Raw genomic sequence first — 21789 nt, 5'->3', positions numbered from 1 at the left:
AAACAACTGACTCCAGATAGTTAGGTGACAAACAACGCTAATAATAAATCTTTATTAATACAGCACATGTCATACATTAAAATGCAAATGGAATCATAGTGGCCCAGAGTGCACAGCCTCGTGGTACAGCATAGAGGATGTCATGCTTATTTGTGACACGGTTACCTGTACCTATATATAAATTCCAGTTAAAGATGTAGAAAACAAGTTTACCATAGTTCCGGAAACACTAACTAAGCCCTCAATCCAAATAAGATGCATTTTAAAGTCTAAAGTATCAAATGTAGCTGTTAAAACCAGAAGTACCGACACATCACATCCTATTGGCTTATCGATTCATTATTACAGGACATTGGCATTCCACTTTAGTGAAAAAGGACGTCTCTAGTTTTTTTCCTCTGTTGCAAAACTATCTGGGCATCTTGCTATTAAAGCTATTGACCACATCCTGTACTGTTAACACGTAAAGGAGGTTTGCAATGTGCTACCAAAAGAAGCCGCTCTTGATGTGTGAAAATGCTGCATTTTATACCTTTATTTTTGTTACCGTATTTCATGTCAACAGAAGCAGATACTAAAACACGCACAGTAGTGATCCGAGATGGTTATAACCAAACCTTCTTTTACATTAATAGGCCTCGTGACACGACTAAATCTAGCACGACCATTAAAGTTACATGTACTCGGTGCCTTCCCTTCCGTCTGGGGTTTTATCAACATCAAACTGTGCGCATTTGGGTGGGTGACAGTGTAGTGCCGTACTGGTAAATGCCATAATGGATACTGTGCTGTATAATACACCATAAGGAGTAGTATGCAGTATATGCACTGCTGTAGCATGCAGCATTAGTATGCCAGATGCAATACTGCCCACGAACGGCACGCGCACCTCTGCGCCGCCACAGGCTCACGCGCAGCAGGGATAGCACCAGCTGGTGCATTTCAGCAATTTTGGACTGCGATTCATGAGCAATACTAATTCAGGACGAATAGCAAAAATAGCATTGAGTTAAGGATGCACTTCTTAAAAATAAACAAAACATCGAATTTTGACTATAAAACATTAGTTTTTTGTTTTGTTTTGTTTTTAAGAAGAAACTGAGATGTTTTTGTATAAATGCTTTACTTTCTTTCCTTACTAATTAGGGAAAGATTACTAGTGCTAATTACAAGTTTGGCACACGTGAAACCGCGCGCCTCGGGTTACTCACAGATGCCCATCGTTTGCGGTAAAAGGAGCGCCGGCTCGTGTTCCGGTTCTCCGCGCCCACAAGCTGATAACGAATCAGACTAGACGCGCCCCTTCATCTTACTCTGCGTTTAATAACCTCTTAACAGTTTATTATAACCATTGTTTGGAGCATCAGAACACATCATGAGTTTCTAAGACAGAAAAACAAACAAAAAAAAAAAAAGGCAGGTAATAAATGTAACGTTACGTCAGGGCAAACAGTTCTGTCAAATATTCATCCTGACTTTCACTGCAATAAATGATCCTAATTTCAAGTTATTAGTAATAACCTGCATAGTTTTAAGAACAGAGCAATTAAAAAAATTGCCATATAAACAAATAATATTTACAAAGTGGAATAGGACAACAGTCATTTGTTATAATCTGAGATAAATGGAGAGTTTCTTTTAACTTCATCTATATATATTCACACGCGTTTGTCCATACTCATGAGCAGCCAGGCATCATTTGAGGGTGCGTTTCTGTGGATCCAGGCAAACAGGCGAGACTGTGGGCTACTGTCAGTGGTAGTCAGCTACAACCCGCAGAAACAGAACACGTGACTCCAATTGTACGGCAACACCGCGCCTCGAAGCGATCCGAACAAGGCCCTGACAATATGGGTACTCAGGTGAGCGTCTGGCCCTGACAAGCTGAAATTAACACACAAGAAGAGAGAAGAGACGATCCCGTACAGTTACCCAGGCAAGTGGCTAAAAAAAAAACAAAAAAACCCGTGTACAGGTTGGCTGTCCCCCTGCTTCAGCACATCCGGCTTGCCACAGGGTTTCGCTTACGGTCAGCCAACCGGAAGGAGCTGTGGAGAACCGGAGTTCGGAGAATCCTGGTGGACATCGCCTCCACCCTCCGCACAACCACAACGGAGGCTACGAGGAGGCCTCGAGTTCTCATGAGACACAAGCGAGATGCATTGGTAATTCCAAAATGATATGGATTAAACGGAGAACAATTAAACGTCCTACTGTTCAGCATGTGTTTTCTCCCCCCTCCCCAAAGATCTGGGAGGGTAAACAAACAAAAAACACCACAAACGGATAAGACCACCCGTGGGAGGCAACAGGCAGGTGATCAACATGTGGAGACCTGAACAACCTGCCACAAGAAGTCGGGCAGGAGTGCAGTCAGGGGGCATGTGCGTTTGAATGGCCACGTTCCAGAAAAAGTGGTAAACTGACCTTTGAACTGCAGGGTCTGGATGAGGTGTTTAAAAAAAAACACAAAACACGAGACATGTTTTCTCCGGCACATGTCCTGTGTTGAAGCGGTTCACAGGGAAGAACTTGGCATTGCTCTTGTAATGACTGTGTGTGTGTCCAGCGCCTGGTTCAGTCCTGTGACACACACACACACACACACACACACACACACACACCTCCCTGGGTTTAGCACATGGAGACAAGTAAAGTCTAAAAGAGTCATGATTGACGTCTATAGGACTGCTTAGGGCTTGGTGTGAGCAGAGAGCCACTCATATCTCATCTCCCTCACACACACACACACACACACACACACACACACTCAAAAGGCAGCTATGACGGTTCATTCGTTCCCACCCCAACAAAAGACCTAAAACCGAAATAAAGGAACGCTGCCATCGACTTCACAGTTGTCGACGGGAGGAGGCGCCGGAGGTACGAGCAGAGGGTCGTGGGGCAGGGTCAGGGGGGCAGACAGGTGCAGGTGGCTCCAGCTCACAGGCTGACCAGCTCATGGGCCACAAACTGCTTGAGGCGCTCCAGGTACTGTCCGTAGAGCTCCACGTCGTTGTGCCCGGCCCCCTCCACCCAGAGCGGTTCGACGGGCCGCTGGCACCGCTCGTAGAGAGCCAGGCCATGAGAGAAGTCGATCACCTCATCCTCCGTGCCGTGGATCAGCAGCACCGGGGACGTCACCTTGGAGATCTTGTCAATGCTGCAGAAAAAGGAAAGGGGGGGGGGGGGGGGGGAGAGAGACACAAGAACACACAGGCACATAAGTGCAATGTACACACACACACACACACACACACACACACACACACACACTATCGTCTGACGTGAAGTAGGCTGAAGGTTGGTCTAAGTAGGAAGAAAAGGTGAAGGAAGAGCTCACTGACTTGGGGAAGGCGTCGAAGCAGTAGGTCTTCTTGGTGTCGGGGAAGGCCACCCTCATGCCCGAGGTGAGGGGCGAGTGGAGGACCACGGCAGCGCTCTCATACCGCGACGCCAGGTCCACCGAGGGCACCGTGCCGATGCTCTGCCCATACACGATCACGTTCTCAGGTCTGATGCCGTACCTGGGAGAAAGGACCGTTAGTCATTAACGCCACACACACACTTACGTTCTCCAAGTTTGTCAAACTCGACACACCCACCCACCCTCATCAAGTAAGCCAGGTCAGTTGACACAGAACACAGGGTTTCTTAACCACACATTATTTTAAAATGTTATTAAGATTCTTAACATGACTCTGCCATTTTCTAAGTTATTATATTGTTGTATCACACCAATATTTTCAAAATATAGCTTTTTAAAAAAAAAAAAAAAAAAAAAGGTCATGACAGTTACACCACTTCATCTGTTTATGTTCATGGAGGAATATTCTTGGTAGATGTGGATACTATGTGTACAGTAAATACCACACCTGACATGTAATTTATAGAACAACCATAAACAAACTGCTGTTGTGATAATGATCAGAAAAATCACATTTAAACCCACCAAAAGCTTTCAGCCCTACAGTAATCTGTTGGATGAAACCGTAAAAGGCTGTGCTATAAAGTGCCTGATTTGAAAATACACCACAAGAACCTGATGAGTAACGCCCCACCCCCTAACTCCCATTTTTTCAAGGAGGACCCTGCAATTTGATGCATAACCCATCAGGATGGGAGAGAAGTAGTTAAAAACGAGAGGTCAATGGCTTGACCTGTAAGCCAGAGGTCATCGGACCATTAAAGGGCTAGGGTAGCAGGGTCAGCAGCGGGAGCCGTTTTTTTTGTTTGTTTGTTTGTAGGAAGGACGCGAGTCCAGTCACGCTGGCCGAGACCGGGAGCTGCAGCGTAAAGGGACACCATCTAACTGGAGCCAGGAGACCAGACACTGGAGGAGAAGTGAAGTGAAGGAACAGCTTCTAACACTAGGTGGCGCAGTGGAGGCCTCATTCCGCTACTGGTTAGAGTGAATTACCAGTCAACTGACTCCACAGAAAAAGGTGGACTCCTGAACACAATAATAATAATAATAATAATAATAATAATAAAGCATGATTTAGTCAATATATGCATAGGTATGAGTAGATCAAGCATACAGGGCTATCTACATCATCGGGGAATAATGGGCAAGACCAAAATAAATTAAAAATTGTGCTTTTTAAGGGCTAAATGTGAGATGAAAAGTCAATACCATCTTTAAATAAAACTGACGATCATACAAAATCCTCATGGGAAAAGCATTCAGTGGGAAACAAAATGCTGCACATCTCGTATTTAGGGGTGAAGCACCGAGTCACATGATGCTACAGAAGAACAAATCATGTTCGGCATGGAGAGTAACGAGGCGAAACAAAAGCTGTAATTCACGCTGGCTGAGGCCCAACAGGTGACACACCAGCGAAGTGTGTTCCAGGCCAACTCGACCCGTTCCCACACACACCTAATCGTCTTTAAATAGTGAATTTGCTCTTTGCGCCCTGTTCTTAAACACTCCATCCTGGCCATCTGGCCACCTGCAGGTAGGCCTTTTTTTGTGGGTGGTTTGGTTTTTTTTTCTTTTTTTTTTTTTTTCTAGCGTCGACCCCATTCCTTTACAAACTCATATGACCTCACAGAAGAACCTGCTTACACGCAGCCAGCAAGGTCAACGTCACCTCACCTGTGTTGTCTTGGAGGTCTCTCTCTCTCACACACTAAGTCTCATATCGATCCCTCTGAGAAGTCTTCAGATTTATTTTCATAATCTGCATGTTGTAGTTGTAAAATGATTGAATAATACTTTTTTTTTTTTTTTCTTCTTTGCACTTGTGGTGGATCAAAGTCAGTACTGTGTGTTTCTGGTAGGAAGTTCTTCTTTACTTCCTGGGCAAAACATGTTATGGCTGCCACTAGGCCTGCCCCGACTGAACTCATCAGGAATCAGTTGCCAAGCAATCAATCAATATTTGACTTGCAGGATTGGCTTTGGGCACACCCCCTCCCAACTTGTCAAGGCCGCACCATTCAGCAGCAGCCAGGAACTCAACGGCCCCACGGCGCTTAAAAAAAAAAAACAAAAAAAAAAAACAACCCTTCCTCATCTCTCCTGGGTATAAGACACCTACCAAGTCCGATCCTGCTACCGCTCATCCTGTCAGGCTATTGTCGGGATAAAATTAAGCCGCGGACGTAAATCATTGCGTCTGGTCCGAGTCGAGCGGCTTCCTCTGTGACATCACTGCCGCCTTCTTCATTGTCTCCTGGTGAATCACCCCACCCCCGCCCCCGCGCGCCACTTCCTGTCCTCCCTCGCTCGCTCTCGGGCCGCCGTCCATCCTCCACTCCTGCTGTCTGCTCCCCCGCTCGCCTTTTCTGTGCTTCTGCCTTCCTCCACTCCCTCTTCCTCCCCCCCTGCTCTCATTCTCCCCCCCCCCCCCTCTGTACCCAGTGCCGTGGAGAAGCAGATGGATCTATCCCAGTCCTCCGTAGACTTCCTGCAGTGCACGCTGGGCTGCAGGTACTTCTGCAGTGGTTGTCACGCATGCGTGCCTGCGTGCTTACTCATCACTGACTCAACTGGCCAGGTAGCAAGGTGTGTCCATCCTTCACAGAAAGCATGTGTACACAGGATGAAAGGAGAACAAACCGCATACCACCAAACCACACTTCAGTCAACAGGTTCAGGTAGCTGTTCGGGCGACATTTTCTCGTAAAACGCAGCTCTCGCTTTCACGCTCTGCTCCCCCATGCCCTCTGAGCGTCGCAGGTGCCATGGAGGTAAGAAATGTCGCCGCTCATTACAAGTCTGGCGTTTCCCTTCTAAACCAGGCCCGACACGCTAACGATGAGTCCCTGCTACTTAGCGTGACGGCTAACGCCACGCGAAAACCCGACGTAAAGCTCGTGAAGCGCACGTGTCCCGTGTGAGCCGGCTTGCGCGCCGCGCGAAACGGACGTGGAAATTCGCCAAGCGGGGAAAGAACGTGCCGCCACCCGAAGCCCGGTGTTGGCCCGGGAGAGCTCGTCTCGGTCGTGGAGCGACCGGAAGGCGGCTGCCATCGGTTATCGCCGAAGGGCCACTCAGCCCGCACTAGCGACAACCAGCAAACCGCGCTCGCTTCAGACAAGAAGTCAATTATCTGTCTTGTATGACGCCTGGATTAACGCGGCAAGTAGAAACGCGCAAAGGAGCCAAAACAAAACATGGGACGCCGTGTCACATTCAGTAACGGCGCCATTTCTGTGAACGCCCCCTTCGGTTCTCAAGGCCGCTCGATTCCTGTTCCGGTATAATTCGTCTGAGCCCGATGACACGGGTCTGTTTTTGAGGGAGAGAGTCGCACTCGCGACGCCCCTCAACCCGAACCGCCGACAGCGGAGCCGCGCAAGAACAAATGCTGAGCGAAATGATATCTTGCCAAAAGTGGAAGGAGCCAGAACGGCTTAGCTCTCGTGTCAGAAAGAAGGTGCTCGAGTGAGGGGGGGGAGGGAGAATCCCATATGGGCCAAGAACCTGTTTTAAGAGGAAGAACATGGCTACAGACAAAGAAGCCATCCACCCACACACACACACACACACAAACACACAAACACACACAAACAATGAGCAGGACACACCGCAGGCAAGGCAAGTATGCGGCCACATGCACACAAAACTGAGGAGGACTGCACAGTAAGCAGAAACCTCTGATATTTAGGTGAAAAGGAGATATGAGCTCCGTAGCTTACATCTCCAACCCTCAGACAAGCAGCCAGACCCCCTGAAATATCAGTGTGGAGAGTGACGAAGCTGATCTGGGTCGTTCCTTCCGTGGCTGGGAACGCTGTCGGACTGTCGACCGACTAGTTGGAGCCCTATGGGCCCCCCCGAGTGTCTCTCCGAGCATTCGGAATGGAGGACGAAGCAGTCACGGACTGGCGCGGCCACGCTGGGGGACGCTTCGGGGACGTCATCTGTCAAACGGGGACAGGCCAAGAGCATCGGCCTTGTTCGCTGGTAGCACATGCACCCGTGAGGACACGCGTTTTAGCACACCCACACGCAGTGTAGACCCTGAGACAAACACACAAGCTGCTGTCGCAAAGACTTACTAAAGCTTTCACGTTCTTCATCACACGCATGCGCACCCCCACAATGCCTCTTTGTATCCCCTGCTACACTCAACAGTTCTCACGACCCATAAGCAGACCTTGCTTATGGCCAGAGACTTGCAAACACGGCCGTTCTGAGCGGCACGTTCCATTTTCCCTTCCTCTCACTTGACCGCAAACCTACACAACAGTAGATACGATGCAGGCCTTTCAATTAAAGCAGATGGTGGCTTTATAGATGTACACAATCTTTATTGGGAATTTTCCCCGACAGCGTGTTGCGCGGCTCCGTTTTCCTAAGTGACGAAACCTTGCCTGCCCTGTGCCGTGTCCTTCATGACCATTTACACATGAATGAAGCCTCAAAAACGTGACAGCCGCCGTTTCTCAGCTTAGTCTCTAGCTTACAGGTTCCCTTTCCCGCAGTGCTCAACCAACAGAATCTTCAGCGGTGCGTGGGGGTGGGGCAGCAGTATGCCTCCAAGACCCCCCCCCCCCCCCCCCCCCCGTGTTCCTTTGTGCGAGACGACGAAAGGAAAGCCTGGAGCCACCGAGGCTCAACCTGCCGGCCGGTGGCCGGGAGACCGCTCGGGGAGTCACCGGCGCAGCAAGCCGGAAGCGAGGAGGATCTCAACGCAGGTTACATATGCAGAGTTTGCATAGGCAGACGGATAAATGACACACAGATAAACAAAGATGCCGGCTGATAACGGCTTGCCTTACAGAGACCGTCACACATGGCCTGCATGCTTATGTTACACGTATCCGGCAGTTTCCTATCTAGATTGCCTTTTCGGTGGATTTGGTTGTCACTGGAAACATGAAGGAAGGCTTTTCAGTGAACAACATCAAGCAGGTTAGCTCGTCTAAACATATATGAACTATGAGAAACAAAAAGAAGTGCCTACAAGAACAGGAACTACGGTCTATAAAATATGGCTTCAGAGCATGAAAACATGCCAGAAGCCTATAGTTGAGTAACTTCTCTCCATGGAAGAAGAGACTACCCAGTTCACAGGCTTGAACCTATTCCCAAAGTTACAAGGAGGCTTGTTTTGAAAATCTATTTTAGTCCACGGAAGTACGAGTATGAGAATTGGGTAATTATGATTGTTCTGAGTTAACAAAGACATGGACACGCTTGCAAACTCGGCCTGCAGACAATGCCTGCGTTTTGTCTGGCAGCACGATTACCCGAGATTGGCACCTATATGGAACAAGCACATCCCATACTGGTTGTTATCAACACCTGGTATTAACGCCTGTCTCATGATCGGATTACAAGGGACAAGAACAAACAGCTGTTTACACCTGCCATTTTGAACCTGTGATCAGACTGTTTACATAATTTCCTTAAAAGGAAGGGCCACGCAAAAAACTACGGTTGATACGGGTTGTACTTCGTTGCTGTCGAGGACGCATCAGGACACATTATCGATCGCACTAGGCCTGGGTGTATGAATATGATATCTCTCGCGATACTGGATTCACACAAATATTTTTTGAAGGTAAATGTTTTCCCAAAAACACCACTACTATTGTTATTGTTACAAAACAGACCCAACACAAATCAATGGGGAGAATTAAAAGTACCAATACAGAGAAAACATGAAAGTTTAAAAAAAAAAAAAAAAGAAGAAGAAATTCTGAATATTATGACATCTCTGAGACTGATTGTACCTAAATCACACACGTACTTAGGGCTGCCGGCTTAAAGTCCGATCACCCAGGACGCATGACAATGCCAAGTGTAAACTGGGCCATATGGATTTCACGTTTATTTAACAGTGCAGCAAAGGCTGAGTGTAGCAGCCATATCCAAATTGGCCAAATGAATACAGAGCCTTGGCCCGTTTCTAAAAATATGCTACCCAGCATAAGTTAATTCCAACTCTGCTCCTGGCGAACGACCATCCACTCTCCCTAATCCATCATACCTGGCTCTGATGTTCAGAAGATCCTGCTGGCCGGCGATAGCCAGCACTCTGCAACTCGCACCCTCGGTTTCACATCCTGGAGAGGGATAAACTTCGGGCCAATCGCCCCCAAGAGCACCCCAGCCCCACTTCCAAAGAGACACAGGCTCCTTACCGAGTGCGTAGGGCCTGCCAGGCGGCATCCACGTCGGCGTACAGGTTCTTCTCCGAGGGCTTGCCCGAGCTGGCACCGTAACCCGAGTAGTCGTAGGAGAAGACGTTGCAGTTGATGCGCGAGCCCAGGCCGATGTAGAAGCTGCTCATCTGTCCAAGGTCCACGGCATTGCCGTGCGAGAACAGCAGCGTGTAGCGCGCGTTTGGCGAGCAGCGCACGAACATGCAGGCAATGCGATTTCCGCGTGTCGTGCGCGTCATGAAGCACTCGATGGCGTCCTTCTCCCGAACCGAGTACTGCCAATCAGCCCGCTCCGACAGGTGCAGCGTCCAGCGCGAGCCGCTCTCGTCGCACATCAGAGTGTAGGTGGGCTCGGGGGGCAGGAAGGCCAACTTGGAGGCAATCTTGCTTGGGCAGGGCGGACAGCAGAAGAGACAGCACAGCTCACTCAGGGACAAATGATTCATCCTAATATCACTGTTGGGAAGGGGGGGGGGGGGTCAATGATTAGTCAAACTGCCAACAACAGATCATCAAACAATACTATCTGTTCTTCGCTCTCTCTGTTTCTCATTGGTTTTGTGAAACACTGCCCCTCCCTGCTCAATGATTTTGAGGTACACGCATGGCCAAGTTTATGCAAGAATCTTTTGGCAAATAAAGGTAGAGGGAGGGTGTCCAACAGACAATTTAAAAAAAAAATACTGGTGGTGCTACTTCCTGCTTTATTTCAAATTTATCTCGTTAATCTTTATTAATCTCACTTTCTGATCATTGTCTAGAGTTCAAAGCCATTTCGAAGACTCTAGTTCAGTGGTTGGCGTTCAGCAGACTCCAGTTCAGAGTCATAAACAACTTCAATCAACTCAACAAATCCTACAACAATGATGTGCTACTTGAAGCTAATGATTCCTGACCATTTCAATTAGTGGCACACTATAAACAATCGCACATAAAAGCTTCCACAAGAATTTTAATACAGATTATATCGTCATTCCCGACACTGCCCAAGTATCTGACAGCAAGGAATATGCCCTGAGGACAATCCTGGTATCCCCCCCCCCCCCGCGCGCGCGCGCACACACACACACACACACACACACACACACACACACACACACACCATGTGACTCACAGCTGACTAATACAGTCATTATCGTAAGAGAAGTTAGTTGCGGAGAAACTGAACTGAGCGATGCAACCCTTCGCTTGTGGAACCCTTCGTCTCGTATCTGAAATTCTTTAGCGCTACAAAAGCATCTAAGAAAGTATACAGATACGGTTTTACATGGTGGTTGACGTTTGACAGGCCATTACTAGAAGCCGTCGTTCAGTCACACGTACACAAAGACAGCTTCGTTCATTCCAGGATCTTACGAGTGCTCGGTTTCAGTTGTGTCTATAATTAAGCACCATTATGCTGTTTTAAGATTCACCGTCAGTAACACGCCGTGAAGGAATGACACTGTGTATTATTCATTTGTTGGCTTGTTAACAAACTCGTCTTTTGCTGGGTTTGGGTTTCCTTTTAGATAGAAATGACCCTTGGCGCTGTTTTTTTTTTTTTTTTTAAATTTTCCAACATTGTTTAAGTGGAGCCGGATGCTCAATAAATAAAACCACCGTAAACGGTAACTGGCCAACACGCCTGATCAAATACCTTTAGGGAGACGTCCTTGCTCCCGGGGTCCGTGGAAATGTCCGCCGTGCTGCGCCGGTGACCTGTCCGGTTACCGAGATCACTGCAGATCTAAAGGGTCCGCGAAACGGAGCCCGGGATGCGGTGCAAGGTGGTCGCTCACGTCCCCGTCCCGGACCTTCCTCCGCGGACCTCGTCAGCATGTGGTCGAAATGATCAGCGATGTGTGATCACAAGCCAAGCGGTGTGGAAACGCGAAGCTGCAGCACTTACCAAGCAGTGACCCGCGCAGCGCTCACTTACGGATTTATCGCGTTCTTACGGAATACCGGATGTACACGTCACTATGCTGACAGCTGGTTTAAGCAATGAGATGTGAGGAACGTGCCACCGACAGATCAGTGTGTGTTTACCACAGTAAATGACGTTATATCGTTACATCCACGTAATTATAGCTTTGTTTCACTTTGTTGCACAAGGTTAAATAAGTAATACAGGTCGCTAGCTGCTGCTTTTGTCGTAATTTGGGTATATAGACAAACTTAAGATTACTTTTAACAACATGAAATCCTAAATTCGACTTGTGTCGTTGCTGGTCTGCGGATTTGACGGAGTCTGCAGTGTCTGATATTTAAGGCTTACTCATACAGAACAACGTTTCACGGCAGCACTCGGCCGTTCGGTACTTCCTTCCGGTACTGCGGCATTACGTCACGCGGATTCTAAGCTGCCCTGCACGTGGACATGAGCTCCCAGAGAGGCGGCGAGTGTCGCTCGCGAAGCCAAAAGCACCAGAACCGCACTGCGTTTAAAAACGACAAATACGGCGCCAGTCCTCAAGTGAAGGTGAGGGGTTTAGCGCCGTGCGTATTCCGATTTATCTAACGGATAGATAGCAAGGCACTGTTTTCGATTAACGACTTTCATGAGCTCACGAGTCAGCAGTGTCGCTTTTTTTCTTTCACATTTGGTACGGAGTGTCGACGGTCTCGTGTCTTCTGACCTGTGCAGAAAGCAAATGCGAAGGTCCATGACGGTCTGTGCCAGCGATGCACGGAAATACTGGAGTGGAGAGTCAAGTACAACAAATACAAGTTCCTCACACAGCCCCGCAAATGGTGACTTTTCCTTCTCGCTGCTTTACATTTAAGGCTTAGTTGCACAGTTGTCATGCCTGTGAGTAAATATTACCCAAGTGTTTATCGACCAACGTGAGCAAGAAGCATTAACGTTAAATCTCTTTCATTTTTTTTCGTGGTACTGGCGTAAATGTGTGCTGCCGGAGTCTTTAAGAGGCGACTCTTACGCGCGGCTCTGTCTCCCTCTAGCGTGAAGTGCCTGCAGAAGACGGTGAAGGATGCATATCACATCATGTGCAAGTCCTGTGCTCTCAGTCTGGAGCTTTGCGCCAAATGCGGGAAGAAAGAGGAGATTGTAATTACGTGAGTATCTGTCGTGGTCAGCGTACCTACTCAGACAACTAACACTTTACTCTAGAAAAGGCCGAAGGGTTTACACATGTTTGGGGAAACTTGCATTAGGATATGCATCCCACTGCCTTTGGATGTTTGCGAATCTCTGATATCAAAGACAAGTTTGTTTCTTCCATATGGATCTCCTGTGTGCAATTTCTGACTTTTTTAAAAACATTGCAGTGATGGTTCTATATTGTATGTTTTCTTGGCACATAGAGAGTTACGTAGTTTGAAAGCTATTAATTAAAATTTAAATTGATTAGATAGTTTATCACATTTTCTCTTGCGTTAGGGATAGGCTAGGTGAATTTCAGATGCATTTGGCTATGATCTAATTTAGTAAATAGTTAAGTATATTTTGTATAAGCCAGTTAAGTATAAGCCATCTGAGTATGTTTGGTCCTGCAGAATGATCCGAATGGTGCCAGACAGTAGCATGCATCAGAACATGGCTCATCTGCTGTGTGAGAGTGGAAAAATAAGGAAAAATGGTAACGAAAGATATTAGCAGAGCAATGTTGTATAAGCTCCATGTGGTGGGCATTATTATAAAGTATTTACTGAAACAGGTGTTCTCTGCTCTGCCTGCTACACCCCCCGGCTACTAATGGCACCAGAGTACTTAATATTTAACTTATAATTCAGTTGTCTACAGGAGGACGTTCTCTCGTCAGCCTTTCCCTCCCTATAATCCATTTCTCTTTATTTCCTCTCAAAACTTTAGTATGGGTATGAACTGTTAAGTATAATCTGGTAATACTATTATGCTAGTGCATACAAACAGCGTATACACTCTGCTGTAAGTTTATTGGGTCTCCCTGTCGTTCCACCCCCCCCCCCCCCCACTTTCCCATTTTACAAACATTGTTTATTCCAATAGGTCACAGGTCACAGGTCATGTGACACAAATCCAGTAGACAAGTATCTTTAGTATCAGGTAGTGTTTATTCAGCATTGACGAGGGCTTAGTCGGTACCCTTTGTAAGAGCTAGATGTGTATGATAATACTGTCTCCCAAGCGGCTACGATCCTTTTGGCTTTGTGCACACAACTGTCTCGCTTAGGTGGATTCTTAGTGTTGTGAAGGCAAGAATTGCAGTTCACCGTTGGACGGGTGTGCCTAATAAACTGGGGACCCTGTGTGTATTTATTGTGGGATGCTGACATGCCTTCAGGTGCTAGACGCCGCCTCCTTGTTGGGGGCGGAGCTCGGAATACTTTCCCCCATCTTCCCCTGGCCTTTGTGACATTACAAAGATCGTTATGGTGATAAGTACATGGCAGTACGTTATAGCGCGTTATACGTTATAAGCGCGTTATCGTGGATGACTAAATCTGCGTCCATTAAACTGCACTAATCTGTTTTCTGGTTATTTGCATGTTTACATTCCTTTGGTCTGTTTGCCACAGGTGTTTGTTTTTGCTGTGATTCCTCCATCATTTGATGTGAGAGAGTCCCTCAAACCCGAGTCCATAAGTGTTGTGATGTTTATCCGTCACAGGTTGGGCGGTGCGGAGGGGGAGGAGCCAGCAGAGGCCATGGCTCAGCACCCGCAAGGCAGCGGGAACAGGACGGCAGACTCCGGTTGGACGGACGATGAAGAGGCCGGCGACAGCGGGGAACGTGATTCAGCTGCTGTAGGAAAATAAGTCATTAGGATGAAGATGAGGGGCTGTACTAACGAACCCTGAAGGAGCCTTTTTTTAGCAAGGTTGTTCATTTCAGCGTTGCTATAAGCTTTAGTGGTTCAAATTACAGTTGCTTTTTAACTGTATGCAATCACTTTCTGTACAAATTTGAGAGCACAGGGTTGAGGCTGAGGTTGAGAACTCATTTTGTCTGGTTTTCATTTCCGAATTGCTTCTGAAAACCTTTTGTAGAAATTAACACTGTTTCATATGGGTTTGAGACCTATGGTTAAACATACAGAACATATGGAACTTGTAGCGTATGCAGGTTTGTTCCTTGTTCACGACACTTTCAGTATTTCTTTTAAAACGTCACTTGAACTTTATAGTTATTATTGGTTTATTAGCTAATTTTATGTACAGTTACAAATTAAGCCATTACTACAACCAGGTATGTTTGTGTTTATGGGTGTTTGCGGTTATGTGTTGATCAGTGTTTCTGCTACACCAGTTCCTACATAGGGTATGCATTTGGTGGAGAAACAAACAGACCTGAATTGAGGTTGTTTTTTTGTTTGTTTTTTTTATTATTATGGGCTGTTTCTTTCGTGATTTTTTTTTTTTTTGTCAGCCAATTATCTGTTATGAATGAGAAACCTTTTTTATTATTCATACACACAAATGAGTGTATCTAGTGATTTTAATATGAAATCCTAAGGGTTTTTGATGTGATCCTAACAAGCTAGTGACCCACATCCAATCAAGAGTAGCTATTTTAAATAAAATAATTTTATTCTTTTATTGGTATTCTTTGGTTCAACTAAATTGTCTTTCAATTGTCGCTGGTAATATCACTAACCCACGCTCTGCAGAAGTGACCGGTAGATAAGGCGTAATAGACACATTTGCAATAGTCATTCTGTATTTAGTTAGTAAAAGTCTCAAATGTCCCTCCAGCTCCAACACAGTCCCTTCATGCTGTTAAAATAACTCCTGATATCTGCAGTATCCTCGCTGTAGTAGTTTACAGTTCATGGAAGTTTTTGCCAAGCACAGTGAGTTTTCCTGCCCCCACCCCGCTTCCTGTCAAGAATTACAATAGACCCCTGCAGGTGTTGCCGGAGGCTGATATCTGAATATTTATTGTGGTGTTTTTTGTTTTTTAATGAACCACAGATGTTGGACAACATCTGTGTTTCTCAGGGATCTGACTTCCTATTCCAAGCAGGCCAGTTGAGATGATCGAAAGGGTCTGTATATGAGTACTCGACACACCAAGGAGAACCGTAGAGACCAGGTCCCCAGACACCAGACAGGTGACAAGCCCAACAACACAAAATGCAGGAAGTTACCCAGGCAATTCCGAAACAAGACGTCGATGCCTGATGGGGTGGTTGTGAATTGTCTCGCTATAATGCACTCTTTGCTTTGTAAGACCTTGTCCAATTACATGCGGAGGTGTGGCATTCCTGGATGTGACTCCGAAAAGTACTGGAGTATATTTCTTGACAATTGTGAAGTTGTCACGTTCCAAGTTAGGAATGCAAGTAATGTGAAATTCATTTTCCGTCAAGTCACTATTACTTCATGCAAGTTTGTGCCTGTGAAAAGCATAAAAATGTTTCCTAAACTAGTCAGAAATAGGCTAGACAGAGGTCTTCAGGCTTAACTAGGGATCGTACTTCTAGACCTCTGACCGAAGAAGAGATGAGAGCATGTTGATTTAAAAAAAACAAAACAGTTGGTGACATTAACTGCTAAAAAGTGATGCAACAACAGCAGAAAAAAAATTGTCAGGACAAAATTCAATCAGATCAGCTATAAAAATGGATAGATGCATATATTTTTAGATTTTTCATCTTTGAATGTTGGCCTTTTTCTTCTGGCCTTTTGAGACACCATTATGTGAAGGTCAGGTGGTAGCAGCTCAGTGAGGAGTGTTGATTAGCACTTCCTTTGCTGACATATAGTCCCACAACCCTGCGCTCCTATTCCCTAGGAGTGAGATTTGGCGGTGTTGCTAGGAGGGTGAGAAGGCCCTTTTCCAGTCAGGGAAGTGTATCCGCTTGTCTTGGCCGGTGCACTTCACTGCAGAGTGAGTCGTCAGCAGTGCCTGACCTTTACAGTGAGGATACAGTGCTGAATATCTGAAGTCTGCCAGTCAACAACCAGACTCCTTGTAGATGAGGGGTGTGTTTGATGTGTGCTTGACCTGGCAATGTTCTGTGCAGTGACGCTTTGGAAGTAAAGTAAAAAGCAGTCGCAGGAAAACGCGCTGAGGCTTGCTTCCCTAGTAATACGATGCATTGCCGTTAAGGAAGTGCATGTCTGTAACTTCCTTTTAAGCTTGGTTTTCAGTTCTCCTTGCCCAGTGTTCCAGAACATGGCAGACAAAGAGGCTTTGGGCAAATTTGTAAATTCTGAGTACTTCAAAAGACCTTTTTTTTCTCAGGCAGGGAACTAACTGCCTTTTCGCTGCATTCTGTGGTTGACGGATAGCTTGAACACAGGGTCTTTTGGATAACAGTTAAATGGGGTGCATACCAGATCAGAGGCTTCAGTGTGGGCTTATCACTTAATGACAGCAAAAGCGAGTGGGCGCAGGAACAGCATTTCACGCATATTTCGGCATGCTGGCATTTAGAAATGAGAAACTGAGCAAGTGAGGAAACCACAGTAAGACCTAAACAAGCAGTCATAAAAACAGGAAGACAAATGCATTGAAGTGGAGCAGCTGCGACACTCATCTTGAGTTAAAGAAGTCAAGATGCCTTCCATATTAATGAACAAGGGTGAGACATGGGGGAAATGTGAAAGCAAAAATATACTGATCACTGGGTTAACGGGCATACGGAAGATTACAGTGGATAAATGAACAACAGAAAACTATTTGGCTATAGGTGGAATGCTATCCACCTATAGCCAAAATGGATTCAGGGTCAGGGACAGGGAAGCTCAGAATCACTACAACATTAGCAGCTTGCAAATCTTGAGGGGTAAAAACCACCACTCATCTTGGCTTGGTTTCTTAATCAGAAAGACGTGGGTGTTACCTGGGCTAGTAGGGCCACAATCTTGTTCATTCAGAGAGGCAATGGAAGGAACCATATCAGCTAGAGCTCCAAGTTTGAGTGGATACTGTATCATTCTAAGAGGAGTTTTAGAGGGATTTACAGTCATCTTTACTGGAGTTCCAGAGGCTATAAGGGCTACATCACAAGCATGAGAAGCCAATCATTTTTCACAGAGGGATGAAATAGAGAAATGGTTGATGTATACCAGCATCTGGGCAACAGGGACATCTGCATCCAGAACTTCTTGGAAGATGCCTTCCTATTTCTCAGCAACTTCTAGCCTAGAGGTTGAATTTTGTTGCCTGAGGAACTGAACGTGAGCAGACTGTTGCTTACAGACAGGAATACCAGCTATAGAAGCATATCTGTGTCACCACTAAGGAGGAAGTGAAATCGAGTGAGGAAACGTTTTTCACACGTGCCTTCCATTAACACGTCCTTAAAAGGAAATAACTGATCTACATTTGCCAAGCGAAATGGACCCAAAGACCAATCATCGGATCTGTTGAGCTCCCCCACCAGTCTGCATTGTGAGGAAACAAATGAGATGGGGTGGGCACTGGTTTTCAGAGAAACAGCTGAAACACATAAAACATTAATTTTAGAAGTTTAGAACCTATTCATTTGGAAATTCTGCAGTCAGTTTTTCTTCCATGCAAAATTGTAAGCAAATCATTATGAAAAAAACACTGCAAGTTGCTGAGCATACCTAGAACAAATATATAATGTAGAAAAAGTTATCAAAATCATTTCTAATAATTCCATTTTTATTATTTATGTTTCCTCTTTTTGCCATATTGACTCATGGCAAATGTTATTTCTACATTTGAGCATGGTTGTCTCGTTCAATCTGTTCACTTTGTGTGTCTGTTCCTGTGATAAGCTTGCCTTGTTCATGGGCTTTACTAATGTGTTTACCATCAGCTTGTTCTGCAGAGGTAATTTCACCCACTACCTAATTAATTCAACCCCCCACTGCATGACACCGCCAAGGCAGGCGGGTAAAGGCTAGCAAATTTTTTCCTCTGGCACACGTGTAGCCAGCCACCGTGATGTCACTGGACAGCTCAGTGTACTCGTAGGAGACTGACACCTGCTAACTCAGCCATGCCAGCAAAGCCATACCAGGATTTGCTGATGTCACACTGAGGGATGAGGGACAGTTGTATTACATTGAGAAAGACAAGCCTCCAGACTGAACTAGACTACATTCAGACAGCTCTGAGTCAGAACCCTCTGACAACTGTACCTCCTCGGAGGAGAATAAATGTGACAATAAATCAGGTTCCTAAAATGATGCGAGCTCAAATGTATTCACTAGCTCCGGTGGCTACTGAGGTAAACAACAATTATGATGCCATCAATGAAATTAAGTTGGAAGTGGGACATGTTCTCTTAGATGTAAACGCCTTGGGAAAAATATCCAAAGAATTCAACCATCCCATAGAAATGGGCCTTCACTGAACTCCAGTCTGCTTTTTCAGCGCTAATCCTTTTCTCTCCTCTGATTCTGCTTATTTTCTTTTCCTTCCTGACCTTGAGCGCAATCTTTGACGGGGTTAGTCATTCTCATTCCTCAGCTTTCCATTACCGACATTAATGGTACTGTGCTACCCTGGTTTCGATCATATCATACAACAGATAAGTGGCTTGTGTCTGTTGTGTCGGCTTTTGTCTGTTGGGAGGCACACATCCAACACTGTTCCTGTTACTCAGAGTGTTCCCCAAGGCTCTGTCCTTGGCCCTTTATTGTTTATCATTTACTTCCTGTGCCTTGGAAACATTATCAGTTGTCACAGTCTTGAATTTTACTGCTGTGCTGCAATATTCAAATCTATCAGTCCCAATTTATCATTTCCAGCTGCCACACTGGTTTCCTGTATTCAAGAGTATTGGTTAAGCTCTAACTTTGAAAATAAATAAATAAATAAATACCAATAAATAAATAAATACCAAGAAAACCAAATTTATGGTCATTGTTACCAAATCTGCTATCTCAGCCTACTCTGACAACTTATTTCCTGTTGATGATACTCCAGTCAGTCCCACTGCGACTTGGTCACAACTTTGGTATTCTTGGACCCATGACTCACCTTTGGCTCACACATTAAATCCCTTCCAAGACTTCATTTCCCCTGTATTGCTCAAATCCACCCGATGTTTTCCTTTAAAGATCCCGAGATCCTGGTGCATGCCTTCGTTACATTCAGATTTGTCTACCGCAACCCTCTGTCCTGTGGTTTACCTACTACAATTCTCCACTCTCTTAAGTATATTCAAAATTCTGCAGCTAGAGTCCTAATACCTACTAAGAAATCTGCCCATATTACCCCCATTTGTTACCAGATACACTGGCAACCAGTTTCAGAGAGAGTGCACTATAAAATTCTGCTGCTAGTCTGCAAAGCCCCACATGGCCTTGTACCCACCTATCCTCCTGAACTACAACTCCCATATGCCCCATCTTGCAAAGTAAAGTCCTCTGATTTTGGTTTGTTAGCTATCTTTAGGCTCAGGCTGTCCACTGTCCAAGGGACTCCTACAAACTGACTGCAGTACTAAAGGTCATCTCACTGATGTAGATGAATATGCAGCCACAGTGACTGGCTATATCAAACAGCATATGATGTCACAAACACATCAACACGCACCAACCAGAAGCCACAGTACATAGCTGAGGTTCCCGCAGTGCTGAAAAGCCAGGGAGCTGCATTAAGAGCATGTGTACCGTGGCTCTCAGGACAGCAACAGCAAGAGTTGTTGACAAAGCACAACTATTCAGAACAAAAAATCCATAAACCAGTTCAACAACTCCAGAACCTCACAGTGCATATCCAGGACATCATTAGCTCCAGTGGTCCACCACATGTTGAAGCACTAAACACTGCAGCATTGAGAGAATCTTCCCACAAACAACCAGGTACTCTGCTCGTCCTCAGAGTATGTGAGGAGTCTACGTGAACCATACCTGAACGAGCGCCAAAGACTGCGTGGGTCAGCTGGCTGAAGTCCCAACAGGCACCTTGAACATCTTGCTGAGCCAAGCAATTGTCCCACAGAGCTTTAGGTCTGCCACCTTCATAACAATGCCAAAGGAGTCTGCAGTTTCAAGGCTCAATGACTACTGACCCATAGCACTCATACCAATCATCATGAATCATCATTATCATCATCATAATCATATTTTGGAATGTGAGCAAAACAAAAGGGATGACTGTCAACTTCAGGAAATCGTTGTGCTAATCGATCTCCCTTTTTTACGGAGAGAGGCATGAACACCAAGTTGTTTGGAGTTCACATTCCAAAAGACCTCACATGGAAGACTAACAACAAACTCCCTGGCTAAGAGAGCCCAGAGTTGTCTGTATTTCCCCCGATACCTCAAGACATCAAACATCCCCCCACCCATCCTCACCATGTTCTACAAGCGTGCCACAAGGAATGTCCTGACCATATGTATCACTGTCATTTTTGCCCGCTGCACTGTCTCTGATCACAGGACTCTGCATCAATGCGCCTCTGCCCCTGTGAAGTATATCATTCACTCATGTAGCATCTGCAGGGCATCCAGCATTGCAGATGATCTCTCCCACGTATCGCACAACCTGTTGGCTTCCTTGCCATCCAGCAATGAAAAAGATGACAATAAAGATGGTTCCACAGCAACTGCTCGAGGACTGCCAGGCTGGCCAATGGTTTCTACCCCCTGCGTGCCAGGTTCTCGAACAGTGTGTGTGTTCAGTGAATTTACCGACTGCAGCACTAAGACCCTTTGAACGCTGTGACTCGCACAATACTGCATGTCACTTTTATATGTCACTCTAATCTGAAATCTCATTGTTCTCAAGTTCACAACCCCTTTATACACACACACAACCCACATGGATCCTTTTATGTTTATCGAAGCATCTTATTGTCATATTATGTTACTGCCATGTCATGTAAATGCCCTATTCCCCTACTTCAATATACTGGAATGGCTGTGTGTGTGTGCGTGTGTGTGTGTGTGTGTGTGTGTGTGTGTGTGTGTGTGTGTGTGTGTGTGTGTCCTAATTTGCCAACTTTATATAATATCATCTCTGTGGATGTCATACATGCATGCATATTTCTTGCACCTCAGTCCAGGAGAAACATTATATCATTTCAATGTGTACGGCACACTGTATATGTCTGTGATGACAATAGCGCTCCACTTTGGTTTACATACTAATCAACATCTGTTTTGTTTATGCTCTATTTAGGAAAATATTTATTCTGAAATTTGAGAAAACGGGGCAGTTGGTTTCCTTAAAACATTTGAGTTGACTTGTCGGGTTTCATAGTTTATTAGTATAACAGTATGTGTGCCCCGTGGGAGTCAAAGCCA

General features: G+C 45.7%; 2 protein-coding genes across 2 annotated transcripts; one reads left to right on the top strand and one right to left on the bottom strand.

Annotated features, from left to right (window-relative positions):
• Positions 1 to 33: 33 nt before the first annotated feature.
• On the bottom strand, positions 34 to 11534 carry abhd17b (abhydrolase domain containing 17B, depalmitoylase). Its single transcript, XM_027030352.2, has 4 exons — positions 11267 to 11534; positions 9607 to 10083; positions 3348 to 3527; positions 34 to 3163 (listed from the first exon to the last, which is right to left on the bottom strand). The coding sequence occupies exons 2-4, from the start codon at positions 10071 to 10073 to the stop codon at positions 2944 to 2946; spliced, it is 867 nt and encodes a 288-aa protein (XP_026886153.2). The 5' UTR covers positions 10074 to 10083; positions 11267 to 11534; the 3' UTR covers positions 34 to 2943.
• A 189-nt stretch (positions 11535 to 11723) lies between these two features.
• On the top strand, positions 11724 to 15150 carry c5h9orf85 (chromosome 5 C9orf85 homolog). The gene is made up of 4 exons (XM_027030357.2): positions 11724 to 12091; positions 12257 to 12363; positions 12574 to 12687; positions 14223 to 15150. The coding sequence occupies exons 1-4, from the start codon at positions 11990 to 11992 to the stop codon at positions 14368 to 14370; spliced, it is 471 nt and encodes a 156-aa protein (XP_026886158.1). The 5' UTR covers positions 11724 to 11989; the 3' UTR covers positions 14371 to 15150.
• The last annotated feature ends 6639 nt before the right edge of the window (positions 15151 to 21789 follow it).

The sequence above is a fragment of the Electrophorus electricus genome, chromosome 5 (genome assembly GCF_013358815.1).
Source record: "Electrophorus electricus isolate fEleEle1 chromosome 5, fEleEle1.pri, whole genome shotgun sequence".
Taxonomy (NCBI): Eukaryota; Metazoa; Chordata; class Actinopteri; order Gymnotiformes; family Gymnotidae; genus Electrophorus; species Electrophorus electricus.
This window is presented reverse-complemented; position numbering and strand designations above follow the sequence as displayed.

Coding starts and splice junctions, on each gene's coding strand:
- abhd17b (XM_027030352.2), bottom strand. CDS start 10,073: ATGAATCATTTGTCCCTGAGTGAGCTGTGCTGTCTCTTCTGCTGTCCG. Junction 3,528..9,606: donor TGGCAGGCCCTACGCACTCG/GTAAGGAGCCTG, acceptor CCTTTCTCCCAG/GTACGGCATCAGACCTGAGA. Junction 3,164..3,347: donor TGCTTCGACGCCTTCCCCAA/GTCAGTGAGCTC, acceptor CTTTTTCTGCAG/CATTGACAAGATCTCCAAGG.
- c5h9orf85 (XM_027030357.2), top strand. CDS start 11,990: ATGAGCTCCCAGAGAGGCGGCGAGTGTCGCTCGCGAAGCCAAAAGCAC. Junction 12,364..12,573: donor CTCACACAGCCCCGCAAATG/GTGACTTTTCCT, acceptor GTCTCCCTCTAG/CGTGAAGTGCCTGCAGAAGA. Junction 12,688..14,222: donor AAAGAGGAGATTGTAATTAC/GTGAGTATCTGT, acceptor TATCCGTCACAG/GTTGGGCGGTGCGGAGGGGG.